This window comes from Schistocerca serialis, chromosome 9, assembly GCF_023864345.2.
Source record: "Schistocerca serialis cubense isolate TAMUIC-IGC-003099 chromosome 9, iqSchSeri2.2, whole genome shotgun sequence".
NCBI lineage: Eukaryota > Metazoa > Arthropoda > Insecta > Orthoptera > Acrididae > Schistocerca > Schistocerca serialis.
In genome coordinates this window covers 382,983,860-383,006,520 of record NC_064646.1, presented here as the reverse complement: position 1 = coordinate 383,006,520, position 22,661 = coordinate 382,983,860, and the positions used below count along the sequence as shown (strand labels likewise).

The 22,661-nt window shown below is 40.2% G+C and overlaps 1 protein-coding gene across 1 annotated transcript; it reads left to right on the top strand.

The window, feature by feature from the left end:
- The first annotated feature begins 896 nt into the window (after positions 1-896).
- Positions 897-6,921, top strand: LOC126419626 (prisilkin-39-like). Its single transcript, XM_050086814.1, has 3 exons — positions 897-1,028; positions 4,255-4,381; positions 6,749-6,921. Exons 1-3 carry the CDS (start codon positions 897-899, stop codon positions 6,919-6,921), a joined length of 432 nt encoding a protein of 143 aa, XP_049942771.1.
- Positions 6,922-22,661: the final 15,740 nt, after the last annotated feature.

The following is a 22,661-nucleotide window of genomic DNA, read 5'->3' as shown; positions in this document are numbered from 1 at the left end:
CACTTTGGTGATAGCATAATTCTTACACCCTTAAATGACTTCTCATTTTAACGACTTAGAAGTACTTACTGGGTCAATATTCTGGTCAGCTTGTGTTATCTTCGAATGAGAGGGAGTACTTCGTAGAAGTTGTATTTACCCTGATGCTATGGATAGGGCAACAATATTACATTACTTTTGGTTCTTCGTTTCTGTTGTAACTCTCGATAATGACTGACAGGTGATGGGAAATAACTAAACTTATACGTATTTAATCAGTTACTTGATTTCAAATTAAGTTTTTTTCACTTATTTATTTACTTCCTCTCAATCCATATATGTGTTGATATTTGCAGCAACGTAGCTCATGAGTTATTTGTACTAAGTAGCACGTTTAGAATCATTAGTTCCGTTTGGGACATTTTGTTTATTCTCTTTGTATAATTATTGTAACTTCATTACCAAATTATTGTGTACAAATTTGTAGAACTCAGAGAGGAAGAAACGTATTTCATTTTCATTGTTTACTTTCGATAAATTTCTGCTAAATTTTTCTTTTGCCTGAATAAAGATCTTGCTTTATCGACAATTTTGAATGTTACGATTAAGTAGACGCTGGTATGTAATTATTTATGTATTGCCTTTTATCTGTCTCCTCTTTAGGATTTATTGTGTTTGAGAAAGTTTATCGCGCATCTTCGATCACGAATGGTACACACTGCACAAACAAAAGATGAAAACCAATTCCTATCTTTGTGGACTTGAAAGCAATGTTATACGGAAGACGTACCGAAAATAATGGGAAATTTTCAAAGTGCGGTCAAGTAACATATGGTAAGCCCACATTTGAGCAGATGTGTGACGTTCCAGTCTGTTCCTCCCGCTTTGTGTATACGAAAAAGCAGGGTTGAGCCAACATGTCTGCCGCTTGTTTAACGTTGGAGACTGCCAACGTCGGCAGTCCTGCTGGGTATAAAGCAGCCACCTCCACACACATCCTCACTGTCAGCCCTCAGTCCACAAGAACAATGGCTCGCGCTCTTTCACTGGTAAGTACCACCTCACCTCATTCCTGCTCTCTTCTGGACTCGATGGGCTTACCTGTATTCTTATAGTTACAAGATAGAGAGAACTGTTTCCTGACAGCAGGCTGGTTGGTACCTCGTCGATATGGTGGTCTACCTTATAACGTTGTCTTTTCGATTTTGTACAATTTCAACAAAATATTTTCCTAGTATACCGTGCACTAGAGAAGACTACATTACTAATAATCTGAATTTTCGGTATCGCACCACTTTTGGTCACATAAAAAACAATGCCAACAGTAATCCAAATAGTACGATAAAGAGCCAAATAGTAGTTTAAAATTAACAGAATCGAGCTCTAAATTCTACTGCGTTTTTCTTCTCCAGTACTACAAACTAACTTAGGTAACATACGTGCCAAGATAAAAAGAAGGTAGCAACCTAAATCTATGAAGCACTTGGAGCGTAGCCTGCTCAGACACTCTTTGATCCTATGCTAGAAATTAGTTCCGACAAGTTATGCTCCGCACAGAATATACTGCCCTTCTTAATACATCCTTCATCATACACTGCATAACTTCGGCAAACAAGAAAGTATAGTGGCTTGGGCACTAAATTCTTAGTCGGACGAAACGCCGATGGAGGTGGTACCGTACTTTCTAAGTTAAAATCTTCGAATAATTCTTTTGATAATTCCACAGCTAATTCCTTCTGTCACTCTTTTGTTTTTGTCATTCCACCGCCTAGCCCAAATTGACTGGAGAGTGGGTTCTAAGTGATACAGATTACGGAACTTATAAAAAATTACACAAGGATGAAACAATATGCTTGTCATTTTGTTAAATTGTATAATACTGAGATTAGTTTAAAAATCAGGTGATGTGACTGACTTACACAAAAATCATTTGATTTGTTCGAATTATGAAGTTAATTATTATTCTGAATCAGTAAAATTCCCCCGTATGTGGAGAAAGCAAAGACGAAGAGGAGAGAGTCATATATTTGAAAGATACGATGTGGGTTAGCTGTGGGCGGTAGTGAGGGTGTTACTGTGGAATGCTGTGTCAGGGAATGATGTACATGAGGAGAATAGGAGCGTTTTTCTAGACCTGGAAAGATGGAATAGTTTGATGATCAAGCAATAGGTAAAATGTCCTTTGAAGAGAATAAATATGGACGTTAGGTGCAAAGTTTAGGAAATGATTCTCTACAGGTGGGGCAGATTGCCAGAACTGATGAAATGACAAGATCATTATCAAATATGTGCTAATTGTAAAGGTTATGCTTATCCATTACGGATATTTTAGAACCCTGACTGTATATTGAATGTAAATAAGTTATACAGAACTGCAACCAGTCCCTTTTTTGAATAATTATGTTTTATTCCATGGACCGGTTTTCGAACCTTTTCAGGTTCATCTTCAGTTGGATTCAGGAAGTTTCATCATTACTGGTAGCACAATGCTGGGTGCTGGCTTTCAACAGTATAGGCGGCTTTTTTCGGTTAGTATCCATCTGTCTGCCTCCATTTTGATCTCCAGTAGTTATATCAGTACACACACTTCCACACAAACTATATTAATTTACACTTTGACAGCGAAACTTTTCCAGCATCCAGCATGCGCTTTACAAGCTTGGTTGTACTGATTTAACTACCGGACATCAAAATGGAGGCAGACAGATGGACACTAACCGAAAAAAGCTGGCTATACTGTCGAAAGCCAGCACCCAGCATTATGCTACCAGTAATGATGTAACCTCATGAAACCATCTGAACCTGAAATGGTTCGAAAACTGGTCCATGGAATAAAGCATAATTACCCAAAAAGTGACTGGTTGAAGTTCTGTATAACTTATTTACAAATTGTAAAGGTGCTGATGATAGTCAAAAAAGAGATCAGTTGTTGGATAGTAAAAAATGATGTGGAATGCAGTGCGAAGTGCAATCTGTTTAATGATTTGGAAATGTAGAAGACTATTCTTTTATTTGGGGTGGTGCAAGGGGGGGGGGGGGGGGAGGACCGGAAACATTTGCGCATAGGTCAACATTAGGCTACGTAGACATCGGGAATTTTTGTCTTCTTAGATTTAGCCTATTGTGAGTTTTTTGTTTGTTGGTTTCTGGATCATGGTTTCCGTACGTCGAAACCTGGTGGTTCATCTGTTTGCGTGCTAGGGAATACAATAGAAAAGTTTAATCATTAGTTTAAATTGTGAAAACGAATCATGCAATCATCCTGATCTGAAGAGGTGTTTCGTTTCTACGACCTCGCTCTCCACGAGAGGTTAAGGATTAACATTTATTGTTTTTTGTTAGGAGTTCATTATATCACATTCGTTCTTCTGAAAATTCGTATACCCTGCACAAAAGGTGCTATCCGTCTTTTGATGTTTTGTAACTAGTGCTGTTTTTCTGGGGGAACGCTTGGGGATGCGTACCCCTAAACTTTTTCGTCAGTAAAGTAATATTTTTACGATGTTGTGCACTTGGAATAGTGCCAAAGATTTTTTCACGGACGTAAATTTTTTATTTCATCTTTTCGTGTTGATAATTGCAATACGAGCGATACCAGTGATAGGTGTGGATGGTTTTTGTTGTATTGTGTCTTTAAATTGTGTTTTATAGGTAAAAATATGTGTTCGGTAATATTTCCTTGTATTTTTTCGTATGTCGGAGGGTTGATTGGACTCACCTGCTTCATTTGAGGTGTATTATAGGTCAATTGAAGTGTACGATATCACTTTCTTTTATTGTTCAGGGGATGGTGGGAATCGCATGCTTCATTTGAGGTGACGTAAACTGAAGTGTTCCATACCACATTCTCTTGTATGTTTGGGTGTTTCTCGGCTTCATTTGAGCTGTAATAAAGCCAACTGAAGAGTCCGATAGAATTTTTATTTTTATTTATTTATTTATTTTTGTCGTTCGACATGTTGATGACGTCATGACTAAAAGCAGACGGGTGGTATCCCATGCTTCGGTTATAAGTAAATTTCGCTGCATTGTATCCAACGTCGGAGTACCCTCAAACTTTTTTTTTAGAAAAAAAGCACTGGTTGTAACGAAACTATAACACACAACCCAGAGATGAAACCAACTACCTAACGCCTGAGCGTGGCGGTGGCGCGACACCATTTTTATTGTCTTTCGTAGGTCAAGATGTGCAACGCAGAACGTTAACAATAACAGTTCACTTCACCACACACTTCGCCCCGTACTGAATGTCCCGTGTAACTTATTGTGTTGCAGGTGTGCCTTCTGGCGGTGGCCTGCCTGGCCCTGCTGTGTGGCTGTGAGGCCTCCTACCCTCTGGCCGTCTCACACGGACACGGGTACTACCCGCACAGCTACCAGTACCCTGGCTACGGGTACCACGGTGAGTACGAGACGCTTGTGGTGTGACTGGTAATTCAGGCATCACTTTCTGTCATGGGACAAAACCAGTCACATGATTACGAGATGTGAAACAGTACTAAATTTCTCATCAGTTGCTTTCTGCAAAACATATTACTTCCTAACTGAAAACATCGGCTGTAAACTTTGGTATTGAACAAGCTGTTTGTTTTGGGAAACTGCACAGTAAAGTTTCAATAAAACCTGATAACTAAAGTATTTTAATTTCATGCAACGTGATATTTTCTCTTCAGATAAGCCGTTGTTTCAAATACAAAGTATATCTACAATAACGATATATTTTAAAAATGATGAATTCACCCAAAACTTTATTCTTAAAAGTTCATCAACGGGTGCTTAACATTGTTTACTTGAAAACTGAGTGCGCTTAACACGGGTTAGCATTTACCTACCATAGTTAATGTGCTGGGCGAACTGACGAAACGTTACTGCTGAACTTCTTAAAAACACAAATTTAAAAGATTCGAATTATTTCACTTTTTGATTTTAAGATTTTCATTAACAATTTTTGCAATTATGAAGTATAGTGATCTCAGAAACGTATTACAATTCAATATAATACGAAGTTAATTTTAGCAACCACCTGTGTTGAGGATGACGTTAACAGTTCTACTGTTACCCATTCACATATATTGATGTAAATTACTATGAATGAATGATGAGGTCCCACACTCCGAGGAGCGTAGGGAATGATGCGGGAGACCCCCACCGCCGACTAGGCAAGGTCCTTGCGCATGTGTTTTTCCATTGCCTTCCTCCGACCGTAATGGGGATTAATGATGATGATGATGATGATGACAACACAACAACACCCAGTCATGTCGAGGCAGGGGAAATCCCTGACCCCGCCGTGAATCGAACCCGGGACCCCGTGCGCGAGAAGCGAGTACGCTACCGCAAGACCACGAGCTGCGGACAAATTACTGCAAGGGACTCAATTAAACGTTGTTTACTTGCTTAAATAAGTATTCACATTTATCTGAGTAGTCACAATTTTTGAATTGTATTTGCGTCCAGAAGCACATTCAGTATCTTTACCCGAGTCACAGTTATCCACATCATCATCGGATTTGCACAAATCGTCCCTGAATACCATTTTTTGGTACCAACATCACACGCTTTACTACTACTCGCGCTGTGTGTTTGACACTTACCACCGTTTACTCGCACACGTCCTGACAAAGTTGCCAATAGTTAGAACATGAACTTAAAGGTAGAGCTTCTGTCCTTAAGTTTATGGTGAAACTATAAACTAACAGGAACAAAGCATATCAGTTACAATGTTTTACACGCAATAACCGTCTCATCGACAGTTCGTTAATATTATTTACAGATGATGTCTTCAGTTTTTTCGACTTAATGTCAACCAACAAACGTCAACATTATTAATTTGTTATTTTTATTCTAGCATCTAGATGATCTTAAACAGTATAGACATGATTCACATTAATTTCTTGGTGAATGGATTAGTATACAAGGATTTTTCTGTGTATTGCTTTCCTTACGTTGCGTGATTCTTCATCTGAGTCTTCGAAGTTGTTCTTGAGATACCGTTGATAATAAGAGAAGGAGAGTAGTAAAGTAAAGGTTAAAGGCCCTCGCACATAAATGGAAATAGTTGGAGGAAGGTTGGGGGGGATGTTGTATATGATCGAGGAAATCGTGCGTGGAACAATAGAAACCTATAGTAACACGCAGAAAGAATATAGGATGAGGATTTCTAAATTAAAATGGAGCTGGGCGTCTCGTGATAAACTGCGTAATTGGAAAATCTAACCGAAGATGAGTAGACGACATAAGGAAAGATGGATATATACAGCTCGTGCTGGGGAAACCTGGAGTAATTAATTATCCAGAGGTAATAGTTGACGTCAGCGCAATAATGAGGATGATGACGATTACAGGGACATCTGTTACACGCATATAACGTTGAATGATACAAGTTTGAATTTCTTTCCATATGAAGAAGGTCCATTGTCCGCATCGGGACATATAAGATGTTTAATCATTGCAGTGTGGAACGGGTTGCGTTTCTCTGACGCCAATCAGTTACATTTCATTCATGTTTACAATTTTATATTATCATCGAGGACGATAAACGCAATATAACAGGACAGTAGAATGTTTGGGGCAAATCTGGAACACACATATGAAACGAAAAGTCACGATTTACTTACGAGGTATCTTCCTACTGATCCAGTCTTATCGGAGGACTACCGCCCCTAAAAGTTTCACACGACTACTGCAGCCCTTGTTACCTGACTTACTGGACACCGTGTGCGACTACTGTACGTGTACGTCATTCTGAAACAAGTTCCTAATGTTGCAGGCTCCTCGTCCCACTACGGCTACCCAGGCTGGGGACACCACGGCTATCCTGGACACGGCTCCCACTACGGTAGCCACTACGGCTACCCTGGATACGGCTATGGGTACAGCAACGGATATGGCCACGGATACAGCCATGGTCACGGCTATGGCCACGGTCACAGCCACTGGTGAAGAGCAGTAGCTGACGACTCACACCCATTCCACGACTACCCACCAAAAAACTACTTGGATACTTCGAAACTTGTACATACCAAATATTTTTTTATTACTCCCACACCTACAGCCAAAATTAACAGAAACCATCGCCATTGTTCGATATCTCCTCAATAATCCACACAATAAATGCAAAAGTCTAAAGAAACAGTTGTTTTATTTCCACATTCTATGCCTATTCCGTTAGTGTTTGCACAATACTCGCCTCTCGAATTCAGCATGTCTGAATTGCTATGTATTGATCTGGTGACACTATTTCATATGAGGTAGCAAGAGTTTTGGCGTATTTTTCTATGCCGACTATTAACTGTGCTCAGTACGCGGGCAAAGAAAATTTACTTCTGCTGGAAGGTAAACCTGCCCTCAATCCATATGTCGGCTTGATACTCCGGTGCTCTAGTGGCCATTGCAGATGGTATAACTTGGCCTTTCTCTGACAATCTGACTTACCAAGCTAATTATAGGACGAATTACAATTTAATATGGCTCATGAACGACGGTCCAACTCGTAATTGTTCATATACCTAAATCATTGCCTGAGATGAAGTGGTAAGTGACCCGAGAACCGACGGGGCATCGAACCCCAGATTTTAATATTCGAAATCTAATGTGTACCCACTGAGATACCTAAATATCTACTTGGCTTCTGTCTACAGCGAATTTTCTGAAATACCAGTACTGAAGCACAGTATAGTACGAAAGATAAACATAAACTTTCACTGAGGAAAATATAAAGCACGATAATGGGAAAGGAAGAATCTGGCAGGGCTCATCTACATGCAGACTGAACTTAACGATGTAGTGAACTTTTATACGACAGACGGCGGGAACACTAACGCCTTAAGAGATTTTTTGTTTTGGGACCCGTCACTTACATAGAAAAATTCACAGAACCTTTCGTGATCAGAAAAGTCGAAAAATGTTGAATACGTTCCGAGCTAAATTAACATTTTCCCATGTGCGCAATCTGCCGGTATTGAACCGACTATTTGAGTAATATCGAAACCTTGGGTTATAAACACAAAGTCAAATAGGGGTAATGCAGGAGTAGGTTTAATAATGAATAGGAAAATAGGAATGCGGGTAAGCTACTACAAACAGTATAGTGAACGCATTATTGTGGCCAAGATGGATACGAAGCCCACACCTACTACAGTAGTACAAGTTTATATGCCAACTAGCTCTGCAGATGACAAAGAAATTGAAGAAATGTATGATGAAATAAAAGAAATTATTCAGATAGTGAAGGGAGACGAAAATTTAATAGTCATGGGTGACTGGAATTCGAGTGTAGGAAAAGGGAGAGAAGGAAACGTAGTAGGTGAATATGGATTGGGGCTAAGAAATGAAAGAGGAAGCCGCCTGATAGAATTTTGCACAGAGCACAACTTAATCATAGTTAACACTTGGTTTAAGAATCATGATAGAAGGTTGTATACATGGAAGAACCCTGGAGATACTAAAAGGTATCAGATAGATTATATAATGGTAAGACAGAGATTTAGGAACCAGGTTTTAAATTGTAAGACATTTCCAGGGGCAGATGTGGACTCTGACCACAATCTATTGGTTATGACCTGTAGATTAAAACTGAAGAGACTGCAAAAAGGTGGGAATTTAAGTAGATGGGACTTGGATAAACTTTCTAAACCAGAGGTTGTACAGAGTTTCAGGGAGAGCATAAGGGAACAATTGAAAGGAATGGGGGAAAGAAATACAGTAGAAGAAGAATGGGTAGCTCTGAGGGATGAAGTAGTGAAGGCAGCAGACGATCAAGTAGGTAAAAAGAAGAGGGTTAGTAGAAATCCTTGGGTAACAGAAGAACTTGCCCCCTTTCTATCAGCAATTTATCGTAGATCGCTGGAAGAACGTAAAGTACCTAGCGACTGGAAGAAAGCGCAGGTCGTTCCCATTTTCAAGAAGGGTCATAAATCAGATGCGAATAATTATAGGCCTATTTCGCTTACGTCAATCTGTTGTAGAATAATGGAACATGTTTTGTGTTCTCGTATTATGACGTTCTTAGATAATACAAATCTCCTTCATCATAACCAACATGGATTCCGCAAACAGAGATCATGTGAAACTCAGCTCGCCCTATTTGCCCAAGAAATTCACAGTGCCGTAGACACTGGCGAGCAGATTGATGCCGTATTCCTGGACTTCAGGAAGGCATTTGATACGGTTCCGCACTTACGTTTAGTGAAAAAAATACGAGCTTACGGAATATCGGACCAGGTTTGTGATTGGATTCAGGATTTCCTAGAAGAAAGAACACAACATGTCATTCTTAACGGTTCAAAATCTGCAGATGTAGAGGTAATTTCGGGAGTACCGCAGGGAAGCGTGATAGGACCTTTATTGTTTACAATATACATAAATGACTTAGTTGACAACATCGGTAGCTCCGTGAGGCTATTTGCAGATGACACGGTTGTCTACAAGAAAATAGCAACATCAGAAGACTCGTACGTACTCCAGGAGGACCTGCAGAGGATTAATGCATGGTGCGACAGCTGGCAGCTTTCCCTAAACGTAGATAAATGTAATATAATGCGCATACATAGGGGCAGAAATCCATTCCAGTACGATTATGCCATAGGTGGTAAATCATTGGAAGCGGTAACGACCGTAAAATACTTAGGAGTTACTATCCGGAGCGATCTGAAGTGGAATGATCACATAAAACAAATAGTGGGAAAAGCAGGCGCCAGGTTGAGATTCATAGGAAGAATTCTAAGAAAATGTGACTCATCGACGAAAGAAGTAGCTTACAAAACGCTTGTTCGTTCGATTCTTGAGTATTGCTCATCAGTATGGGACCCTTACCAGGTTGGATTAATAGAAGAGATAGACATGATCCAGCGAAAAGCAGCGCGATTCGTCATGGGGACATTTAGTCAGCGCGAGAGCGTTACGGAGATGCTGAACAAGCTCCAGTGGCGGACACTTCAAGAAAGGCGTTACGCAATACGGAGAGGTTTATTATCGAAATTACGAGAGAGCACATTCCGGGAAGAGATGGGCAACATATTACTACCGCCCACATATATCTCGCGTAATGATCACAACGAAAAGATCCGAGAAATTAGAGCAAATACGGAGACTTACAAGCAGTCGTTCTTCCCACGCACAATTCGTGAATGGAACAGGGAAGGGGGGATCAGATAGTGGTACAATAAGTACCCTCCGCCACACACCGTAAGGTGGCTCGCGGAGTATAGATGTAGATGTAGATGTAATTGATGAAAGGAGAAAATATAAAAATGCAGTAAATGAAGCAGGCAAAAAGGAATACAAACGTCTCAAAAATGAGATCGACAGGAAGTGCAAAACGGCTAAGCAGGGATGGCTGGAGGACAAATGTAAGGATGTAGAGGCTTATCTCACTAGGGGTAAGATAGATACTGCCTACAGGAAAATTAAAGAGACCTTTGGAGATAAGAGAACCACATGTATTAACATCAAGAGCTCAGATGGAAACCCAGTTCTAAGCAAAGAAGGGAAAGCAGAAAGGTGGAAGGAGTATATAGAGGGTCTATACAAGGGCGATGCACTTGAGGACAATATTATGGAAATGGAAGAGGATGTAGATGAAGATGAAATGGGAGATACGATACTGCGTGGAGAGTTTGACAGAGCACTGAAGGACCTGAGTCGAAACAAGGCCCCCGGAGTAGACAAAATTCCATTGGAACTACTGAAGGCCTTGGGAGAGCCAGTCCTGACAAAACTCTACCATCTGGTGAGCAAGATGTATGAAACAGGCGAAATACCCTCAGACTTCAAGAAGAATATAATAATTCCAATCCCAAAGAAAGCAGGTGTTGACAGATGTGAAAATTACCGAACCATCAGTTTAATAAGCCACAGCTGCAAAGTATTAACACGAATTCTTTACAGACGAATGGAAAAACTAGTAGAAGCCGACCTCGGGGAAGATCAGTTTGGATTCCGTAGAAATACTGGAACACGTGAGGCAATACTGACCTTACGACTTATCTTAGAAGAAAGATTAAGGAAAGGCAAACCTACGTTTCTAGCATTTGTAGACTTAGAGAAAGCTTTTGACAATGTTGACTGGAATACTCTCTTTCAAATTCTAAAGGTGGCAGGGGTGAAATACAGGGAGCGAAAGGCTATTTACAACTTGTACAGAAACCAGATGGCAGTTATAAGAGTTGAGGGACATGAAAGGGAAGCAGTGGTTGGGAAGGGAGTAAGACAGGGTTGTAGCCTCTTCCCGATGTTATTCAATCTCTATATTGAGCAAGCAGTAAAGGAAACAAAAGAAAAATTTGGAGTAGGTATTAAAATCCATGGAGAAGAAATAAAAACTTTGAGGTTCGCCGATGACATTGTAATTCTGTCAGAGACAGCAAAGGACTTGGAAGAGTAGTTGAACGGAATGGATGGTGTCTTGAAAGGAGGATATAAGATGAACATCAACAAAAGCAAAACGAGGATAATGGAATGTAGTCGAGTTAAGTCGGGTGATGCTGAGGGTATTAGATTAGGAAATGAGACACTTAAAGTAGTAAAGGAGTTTTGCTATTTGGGGAGCAAAATAACTGATGATGGACGAAGTAGAGAGGATATAAAATGTAGACTGGCAATGGCAAGGAAATCGTTTCTGAAGAAGAGAAATTTGTTAACATCGAGTATAGATTTAAGTGTCAGGAAGTTATTTCTGAAAGTATTTGTATGGAGTGCAGCCATGTATGGAAGTGAAACATGGACGATAAATAGTTTGGACAAGAAGAGAATAGATGCTTTTGAAATGTGGTGCTACAGAAGAATGCTGAAGATTAGATGGGTATATCACATAACTAATGATGAAGTATTGAATAGAATTGGGGAGAAGAGAAGTTTGTGGCACAACTTGACCAGAAGAAGGGATCGGTTGGTAGGACATGTTCTGAGGCATCAAGGGATCACCAATTTAGTATTGGAGGGCAGCGTGGAGGGTAAAAATCATAGGGGGAGACCAAGAGATGAATACACTAAGCAGATTCAGAAGGATGTAAGTTGCAGTAGGTACTGGGAGATGAAGAAGCTTGCACAGGATAGAGTAGCATGGAGAGCTGCATCAAACCAGTCTCAGGACTGAAGACCACAACAACAGCAACAACAATCGAAACCCTTACCGAGCAATACTGACAGTATGAAATACAGGCAGAATAAAATTCGTGTTCTAAGAAAAAATACATTTTATTATCTTAACATTTTAATATTTCTGGCTTAGTCAGCCGTCATATTACGCTTCAAGAAGCTGTTCCCAGAGCAGTGGAGATTTGGTGTGAGGTACCTGTGACTGATGTTAGATTCGGTACCATTCTCGTGAGAAAGACCGCCTGCATAATGCTACTTCTCTGTGATTAGCTGCTGTGTTCGGAGCAAGGGCGCCAAAAGGTTGAAGTATAGTTATTATTATTAGTTAACCTACTCATTGGAATGACTTCACTTTTTAATATAAATATCTCTCAACAGCTGACTATCAATCAGTCATTTCAGAATTGTTAAAAACAATTTGAATCAAAAACAAAAGACTGAGAAATTGCAGAGAAGCACCTCGGAAGCGCTCGGGTCTGGTATGGCGCGCGAAGTGTTTCGGGCTGTTCGTCACTCTGGATTAGGCAGTCGAGAAGAACAGGCATGTTGTCTGACGTAAGATGTGTTTCCAATTTTTATTTAAGTTCGTGTTCGTCACTCTGGATTAGGCAGTCTGAGCTGTACAGTCATGTTGTCTGTGGCAGGATGTGTTTGCCAGTATTCAGTATTAAAAGATTCACTCCGGTAGTCAAGAGGCACAGACACGTGCCACAAATAGTGTAATGATACATTTTCGTAAACATTGTGTTTGATCATGTACTTTGCTGTATCAGAAGGTGCTGTATTAAGATCATGTAGTCTTCTCGTGTGGCAATATTAAAATACGCGAGTGGCATCCCAAAGAAGTGATACATTATTTCAGAACAGAACCTAGCTAAAAGTCAGTTTCAGCCTCAAGATACAGAACCTACGACCTGCGTGCTGTTTTCTGCGCTGGGGACATCATCTTGAAGACAGCAGGTTAGTGAACTTCAACAGAGCCTTCCTATTCCACACAGTGCAGTGGAAACAACTAGGCGCCTCACGTGTACTGCATGCACAGAACAAATGTGCTCAGTGACACGTCATCTGCAGTAATGCAGAGGAGGTAAAGGAGGATGATCGTTATTAAAATCAACAATCAATTCATTCTTCCTTTCTTGCCGTAACATTTATCAAAACACATACACAGCATGTTTTTCGAAAATGGTGTTCAGGCTAGAAAAAATAAAGCAATTTCAGCTTTATTGAAACCTAGAGCTCGGTTGTTGGTTGGTGCTGATGGTTTTTTTTTTAAGTTCATTTTAGGATTTCTATTTTTCAAACTGCAGACGCAGCATTCTCCAGTCCTTTTGGTTATTTTATTGAAATTGTGCTTAAAGTCTAGATTTCGGCAAAATCATAGGCACTTCGCCACAACTTAACCACGGAGATGCCATAGAACAACTGTGCGATTGTGCTCATATGGTGGAACTAATACTTGTTCAGCAATAAAAATCGATCTTCTCCCCAAGGAACGTTTGCTATCTGAATTTGATTATAATTGATCCTAAAGTGTAATTTTTAATGTGTTCAGCTCCTTCGACGTGTTGTTCAGTGATTTCCTAACTTCACTAAGAGTGCATCCAAATTAGACTCGTTCTGGAGAGTAAATATGACCAACCTGGAAATAACTATAATCGACATTGGGTATCCCAAATAAGAGGTAAATGAGCCTGCGACAATTTAGAATGTGGCACACATTCGAAGGCCGAAAAACCATGTCATTTTTGGACTTTATTCAATTTTTCTCCTATAACCCGAAAACGTGATTCCCACAGAAGAGCCACAAAATGAATGAACATAAAATTTCACAGAGAACAACTTGCTTAAAAATTAACATTGGTTCAGTCGTTTAGCCAAAATCTCTCTCCAAAGATCGGTAATTTTTACCAACTTGGAGGAAAACTGAGTGACTCTCATGTTACAACGACTGTAACCCAAAAACGGCTACTCCAAATGAAAAATAGGATGTATGAAGGTTGTAGAGCATAAAATTCTACGTAAATAGAGCTACTGCATTTTAAAACTCACTGTCTGGGAAAGATAATAAATAAAAACGTGTAAGTAATTGTCGCGCGAAATTCCTGCTAATACATTTTTGCACGTAAAATTACTTTTGTACCCCAAACCATCCACGTTCGTCCAAATATTCGAATTTATAGGCAGTTTTGTTAGGTGCTTACCTACCGAGGTACTTAGCTCTGTGTATTAACATAAATCAATTTCCATGTCAGTCCAAGACGATAATAAGCGAGTTTGAACACGAAGAAACCATATCAAATGAAAGCTTTATTACGGGAAAAATAATTCGATTACAATATAAAAATGATGAGAGGTAAAAGTTTTACGAGCATTCTTGAGGAAGTTGTTCTGTATTACACAGTGTTTATTTTTTGATGTTTTTCTGAGTCTCGTGGGATATAGTCCTGGGGAGGAAACGTCGTCATCCAATTCTTCCTTGATCTAAATCGATGCCCTCCTCGACGATGTTAATCCCATCGTCGACTTGCGTCGAATCAAGGAAGATGTCCTCTTCTCTTAGACAGTTAACGTCCGAAAGCCACTTGCAATCGCTGCAAACAGCGGAACACTTCATAGGTGCTTTCCCGCAGGAACAATCTACTTGGCATCCGTTCCTGCACGTGCAGGATATTGTCTTGAGCAGTTTCTGGGATACTAGTGGTTGCATTGTGGCTCAGACCATTTCTGGGTATCTTCTATTCCCATTTCAGTGGATCCGGCTGGTTGTTCCTCCAGATCAGAACCTGCAAGAAGACCCTGAGGAAGTGCCGGAGAGCGGCGACTTCGGTGCCAGGTAAACATGCCAAACTGAAGTTATTACGTTACTATAAAGCTCTCTGAAACAGCTAAGGGCGAATTTCATTCAACAGTTTGGATCTGCCACCCGTGTACAAACACACAAAAAATGTCACTTCTGCCTCTGCAGTCTTATCAGGAGTACGTGAAATGCATTCGCAGTTACGAATATGGACAACCATCAGATTTAGAGTGGAATGACGACTGTAAAAAATTGTGCCGGGCCTGGGCTCGAACCCGGATTTCCCGCTTATTGCGAATGGTCCCCCAACCATTTCTTTTTCGTTGTTGATCGTTGTGTTTGGTCGCTGCGGACGTCACATGACTCAGTTCAAGTTCGTTTGTCGATGCTCCCACTCAGTTTTTTTATCACAGAGGCCATCCGGCTCTCTGACCGCACACTGAGAGCTACAGGACCGGCGTACCATTTGGCTCTCCGTGCACGACTCACGGCGGGACCCAAACTTCCAAATGTCATCAACCATGTGTCTACAATCTGTCCTACTATGTACGGGGTGTTCAAAAAGTCTCTCCACTGTGCCGTATGATTGTTAGCCGCGTATGCAGCAGTGAATATACCAAAATGAAACTCAGCGAATACAAGTTATTAATTTATTGAATATTCATTTTTAATTACAAATTTTCACATTAAATGTTGAAAGTGTCTCCCCCCGCCCCCCCCCCCCTCCCGCCCTGTTGTTGAATACACAATTCAATTCGTCTAATCATACATCACGCGTGGCTAACAATCATACGGTACTGCGGAAAGATTGTTTGAACACCCCGTATATTCCCCCACAGGTGAGACATTTTACTGAAAGCCACTTGCCCAGCGTCGGTAGATTAATATGATATTGGAGTGCCTGTGTTGCTCCGAATTACGATGCAATCGATGCATCGTACTTCAGAATAACACAGGCACTGCAATATCATACTTATTAGGAGTGGCGTTGGCATCCATGAAGTCTGAGGCGACGTGTTGGAAGTTCGCGTTCTTTTGAAAAGTGGGGAAAAAATACGAATGTAGTGTCAGTGTCACAACCACTGAAGGCGTGCAGGAATATCACGTGTTTTTTGGTTTCTTTAAAGAGCTTAGAACTGTTGAGGCTGTAAATGAATGTGTCTTGGTTGCCATTTTCAGATTTCATAAGGAAGATACTGGTGACGTGTTCTTCCTAACCACTACTACGAGTTACGTGGTCATTCAGCAGGACCAACAAATCAGTATCTTCTGCGACAATGAAGACTTTGCTTCGCCGTCTCGACTTTTCTACGGTTGTGCCCACAATCGTCCTGATTGGTCTGCTTGACCTGGTTCTTTTCACCACACAATATTTGTTTTTAAGCTCGTTTGGTATGAAACGTTCTTGTAGCTTAGTTGGTGACCGTTTCTCATCAAGTAAAAGGGAAGCGGATGACATAACGCGGGCACTTCAGGAACGTTCAGATTTTATAGTTTTCTCAGTTCCCTCCTCAGGGTATCCATCAAACACTATTGTGCAATTGGGTCCGAAGTGTTTTCCGACGTAGTTCACGTACTTTTCAATGGTAAAGGTAAACGTTTCATCAGCATTCCATAAAACTCGGTGTAAGAGAACCCCACCGTCAAGGACGAAGTCAGTGGTATTCGTGATTTTAACACTGACGGGATAGAACAGATTAAAGAATTCTGTTTTTCCTGTGTTTCGCATTATTCCGTAGTCGCCAAAAAGATTTACTGGATATGGGGCTAACTTAAAGGTGAAGTATGACACGAGGTGTTGCGGTGACTTCATGTGGAAAGATATTTGACGGAAAATTGTATCTGGGATGAAAAGGACTGGTTCAGCATTCATCTTGACTACACTTTTCGCGGCTCCCAGGGCAGAATTCAATTCGGTTCTTCCCCAGGGACAATACTTCCTTGGAGTTCTCCCCTTGAATATTTTCCATGGTTGACTTCCCTCTTTTTTTTAGATACTCCTTGTGTGATTCCCATAGGTACGACTAATTAACACAAAACACTACAAATTACGTTGTTGTTGTTGTTGTTGTGGTCTTCAGTCCTGAGACTGGTTTGGTGCAGCTCTCCATGCTACTTTATCCTGTGCAAGCTTTTTCATCTCCCAGTACCTACTGCAACCTACATCCTTCTGAATCTGCTTAGTGTATTCATCTCTTGGTCTCCCTCTACGATTTTTACCCTCCACGCTGCCCTCCAATACTAAACTGGTGATCCCTTGATGCCTCAGAACATGTCCTACCAACCGATCCCTTCTTCTGGTCAAGGTGTGCCACAAACTTCTCTTCTCCCCAATCCTATTCAATACTTCCTCATTAGTTATGTGATCTACCCATCTAATCTTCAGCATTCTTCTGTAGCACCACATTTCGAAAGCTTCTATTCTCTTCTTGTCCAAGCTATTTATCGTCCATGTTTCACTTCCATACATGGCTACACTCCATACGAATACTTTCAGAAATGACTTCCTGACACTTAAATCAATACTGGATGTTAACAAATTTCTCTTCTTCAGAAAATCTTTCCTTGCCATTGCCAGCCTACATTTTATATCCTCTCTACTTAGACCATCATCAGTTATTTTGCTCCCCAAATAGCAAAACTCCTTTACTACTTTAAGTGTCTCATTTCCTAATCTAATTCCCTCAGCATCACCCGACTAAATTAGACTACATTTCATTATCCTTGTTTTGCTTTTGTTGATGTTCATCTTATATCCTCCTTTCAAGACACTGTCCATTCCATTCAACTGCTCTTCCAAGTCCTTTGCTGTCTCTGACAGAATTACAATGTCATCGGCGCACCTCAAAGTTTTTATTTCTTCTCCATGAATTTTAATACCTACTCCGAATTTTTCTTTTGTTTCCTTTACTGCTTGCTCAATATACAGATTGAACAACATCGGGGAGAGGCTACAACCCTGTCTTACTCCCTTCCCAACCACTGCTTCCCTTTCATGTCCCTCGACTCTTATAACTGCCATCTGGTTTCTGTACAAATTGTAAATAGCCTTTCGCTCCCTGTATTTTACCCCTGCCACCTTTAGAATTTGAAAGAGAGTATTCCAGTCAACATTGTCAAAAGCTTTCTCTAAGTCTACAAATGCTAGAAACGTAGGTTTGCCTTTCCTTAATCTTTCTTCTAAGATAAGTCGTAAGGTCAGTATTGCCTCACGTGTTCCAGTGTTTCTACGGAATCCAAACTGATCTTCCCCGAGGTTGGCTTCTACTAGATTTTCCATTCGTCTGTAAAGAATTTGTGTTAGTATTTTGCAGCTGTGACTTATTAAACTCATAGTCCGCTAATTTTCACATCTGTCAACACCTGCTTTGTTTGGGATTGGAATTATTATATTCTTCTTGAAGTCTGAGGGTATTTCGCCTGTTTCATACATCTTGCTCACCAGATGGTAGAGTTTTGTCAGGACTGGCTCTCCCAAGGCCGTCAGTAGTTCCAATGGAATGTTGTCTACTCCGGGGGCCATTGTTTCGACTCAGGTCTTTCAGTGCTCTGTCAAACTCTTCACGCAGTATCATATCTCCCATTTCATCTTCATCTACATCCTCTTCCATTCCCATAATATTGTCCTCAAGTGCATCGCTCTTGTATAGACCCTCTATATACTCCTTCCACCTTTCTGCTTTCCCTTCTTTGCTTAGAACTGGGTTTCCATCTGAGCTCTTGATATTCATACAAGTCGTTCTCTTATCTCCAAAGGTCTCTTTAATTTTCCTGCAGGCAGTATAAATCTTAGCCCTAGTGAGATAGGCCTCTACATCCTTACATTTGTCCTCTAGCCATCCTTGCTTAGCCATTTTGCACTTCCTGTCGATCTCATTTTTGAGACGTTTGTATTCCTTTTTGCCTGCTTCATTTACTGCATTTTTATATTTTCTCCTTTCATCAATTAAATTCAATATTTCTTCTGTTACCCAAGGATTTCTACTAGCCCTCGTCTTTTTACCTATTTGATCCTCTGCTGCCTTCGCTACTTCATCCCTCAAAGCTACCCATTCTTATTCTACTGTATTTCTTTCCCCCATTCCTGTCAATTGTTCCCTTATGCTCTCCCTGAAACTCTGTACAACCTCTGGTTCTTTCAGTTTATCTAGGTCCCATCTCCTTAAATTCCCACCTTTTTGCAGTTTCTTCAGTTTTAATCAACAGGTCATAACCAATAGATTGTGGTCAGAGTCCACATCTGCCTCTGGAAATGTCTTACAATTTAAAACCTGGTTCCTAAATCTCTGTCTTACCATTATATAATCAATCGGATACCTTTTAGTATCTCCAGGGTTCTTCCATGTATACAACCTTCTTTCATAATTCTTAAACCAAGTGTTAGTTATGATTATGTTGTGCTCTGTGCAAAATTTTACCAGGCGACTTCTTCTTTCATTCTTCGCCCCAATCCATATTCACCTACTATGTTTCCTTCTCTCCCTTTTCCTACACTTGAATTCCAGTCACCCATGACTATTAAATTTTCGTCTCCCTTCACAATCTGAATAATTTCTTTTATTTCATCATACATTTCTTCAATTTCTTCGTCATCTGCAGAGCCAGTTGGCATATAAACTTGTACTACTGTAGTAGGTGTGGGCTTCGTATCTATCTTGGCCACAATAATGCGTTCACTATGCTGTTTGTAGTAGCTTACCCGCATTCCTATTTTACTATTCATTATTAAACCTACTCCTGCATTACCCCTATTTGATTTTGTGTTTATAACCCTGTAGTCACCTGACCAGAAGTCTTGATCCTCCTGCCACCGAACTTCACTAATTCCCACTATATCTAACTTTAACCTATCCATTTCCCTTTTTAAATTTTCTAACCTACCTGCCCGATTAAGGGATCTGACATTCCACGCTCCGATCCGTAGAACGCCAGTTTTCTTTCTCCTGATAACGACATCCTCTTGAGTAGTCCCCGCCCGGAGATCCGAATGGGGGACTATTTTACCTCCGGAATATTTTACCCAACAGGACACCATCATCATTTAATCATACAGTAAAGCTGCATGTTCTCGGGAAAAATTACGGCTGTAGTTTCCCCTTGCTTTCAGCCGTTCGCAGTACCAGCAGAGCAAGGCCGTTTTGGTTAATGTTAGAAGGCCAGATCAGTCAATCATCCAGACTGTTGCCCCTGCAACTACTGAAGAGGCTGCTGCCCCTCTTCAGGGTTGCACCTACGGTACGGCCATCTGTATCGCTGAGGCACGCAAGCCTCCCCACCAACGGCAAGGTCCATGGTTGATGGGGGGGGGGGGGGGGGGACAAATTACGTACTTCAATAATTAAGTTAATAAATAGAACTAACTGCAGAGGTAGGTAGGTACTTAAGTAAATTGCCCTTAAATTTGAATTTTAGCATCAATGTGGTGACTCGAGGCTATAAATAATTTGACTTCATAAGAATGTTTTAGCAGGAGTAAATTTTAAAATTCAGCTCTTTTTACGCAGAATTTGATGCTGTACAATTTGCATACATGACTTTTTTCGTTTGGAGTAGCAGTCTTTGCGTTACGGAGCAAAAATCAATTTTCCGCCAAATTGGTAAAAATTACCTATTTTTACGATCGATTGCGGCTAAAAACTGAACCCATTCTACCTTTTAAATAGGTGATCCTATGAGAAATTCCATGCTATGTCATTTTGGTAATTTGGAAATTTTCTATAAGCTGTATCGTTTCCGCGTTACAAGCGAAAATTGAATAAAGTCAAAAAATTTCATGTCCTTTGACAGTTAAAGCTTATCACACGCCAGAAAGCATCGCGAACTCATTTAACTCTTATTGGGATGCCTAACGTCGATTAAAACTACCCCTAGCTTGTGCGTATTTATTGGCCAGGGCGCCATTTCTTTCGGGCTAATTTTTAGATTTCTTCAGTCCGTTTAGTCCTCTTTGATTTCCTGTGTCTTGTCCTCCCCATCTGCAGTTAGATATAAGATTGTACTTAATTGTGAATAACTTTTTCTTCTGACGTTTAGACAATGGGGAAATGTCGACTCCCTGTTGACACATCCCCATATTCGTCTGTTGATGTTACCACAGCTGGAGACCGGAAGACTGCAGTGGCTTTGCTAATGCTCGAAAAGTTAGAAACCGCGCGTTAAAGGACGAACTTGAAATCATGCTGTCTGCCTACATTGTAGTTATTATCATTAAAATAGTGTAGAAATCCTTACCTCCATTTAAGCATAAACGAAAAATAATACCAAAATTCAACGACATTTATTTTTCTGCGCCACCGTAAAACTGCTATTTACAAGAATTCGTCATCTCAGCATCCTACTTCCGGCCAACAACCGCTAATCTGTAGCACTATCTCCCACCGACTACAGTACTAATCAAGTAAGAAAACGACGATGCCAGTACTGCCTGGTGTGTTTGCATTCCCCTGATCTCCCTTACTCGTCTACATAAGTACTAAGCACGCCACTGTCCCAGGACTGGTTCGAAAACATTTTTCCATGCAAGCAACATGTCATTTGTCATTTGTTCCCAGCGCAACCTCGTAATAAATGAACATTGCTAAACAACAAACTGTGTGCAAAAATAGCAACAGACGCGTAGTGCAAAATACGTATCCAGGTTTTAGTACACAACGATCTCAAGTCGAAAAAATTTCAAATATACAATAAAATAAACAATGACAAATAATGACATGCATACACGTCTCCATGTGCTTACACGGGCCTTACGATGTCCCCAATGGCATAACATACAGTATGAGAACATTTGTAAGATTTATTCCATATTTACAGCCACCACATATCTCTTCATCGCATAGTAACGTTTCTTTTAATTAAAGAAAATAGTGAAAGATATTGGCCTAGTAGTAATCAACAGAAGCCGCTATAACGCAGGATGTGGTTCTGCTTCATCTTAATGCATATTGTGTCGCTCTGGGACCAGTGTGGTCATAGTGCATTTTTCGCCGTGTTTTATTAAAGGTAGCCTTGTAATAAGAAAGTAATGGTTCTTTTGTAGAATAAGCTTTTTGATCACTGCGTCCACTTGTATGGCTATTCACTTGTACAAAATAAATGTCCAGTAGTATCATATAAGGTATGTAAACTAATGCATAAATCGACTCTTTTTGACAATTACCTATAAATATAACCTTAACATAATGTTATAAACAACACATAGTGCATCAGGCCGTTAATAAATATCTTAATTGTGAACTATGAACAAATGATGTATAATATTTTACGACAATTATTCATTCACAGTTGTAAATATTATGTACCAAAAATTTCGCTAAATGGTAATATGTAACACCAATTTTACAACTGGAAAAACTAGCCCACTGAAGATAGTACAAAATGTGCTGAAACATTTCAGAGTGAAACAAAACAGAAAAAAGTTGTCTTGCATAATGCGGAATTCCTCTTCCCAATATGTGAAGCATTTATTGTCCGACTCCAGCGGTTTGCTGTCACAGTTGTTGTTGTCATGAATATCACAGATGTTTAGTAATGGCGTGTCTGGATTCTAATAGTTGGCACATTTGTTTTAACACTTAGTATTTATCTTAGCGCTGGTTCTTAGGTGAAATATTAAGCAGTCAGATATAGAAGAGTGTTAGTTTATATCGCACTGTTCCCTTCCAGTGCTAATATTCTCTTGTGCGGAAATTAGCACAGTATGGATGGTACAGTTTGATTTGGACAATATAGTACTGCAGATTTGCTTGAAGAAACAGATAAAGGCGCAAAGATGGAGAATTCAGTGAAG

Bases quoted from the DNA above. Each gene is read 5' to 3' on its own strand.
- LOC126419626 (XM_050086814.1), top strand. From the start codon at position 897: ATGTCTGCCGCTTGTTTAACGTTGGAGACTGCCAACGTCGGCAGTCCT. The intron at 1,029-4,254 runs GTAAGTACCACC...ATTGTGTTGCAG, and splicing joins TGGCTCGCGCTCTTTCACTG to GTGTGCCTTCTGGCGGTGGC. The intron at 4,382-6,748 runs GTGAGTACGAGA...CTAATGTTGCAG, and splicing joins CCCTGGCTACGGGTACCACG to GCTCCTCGTCCCACTACGGC.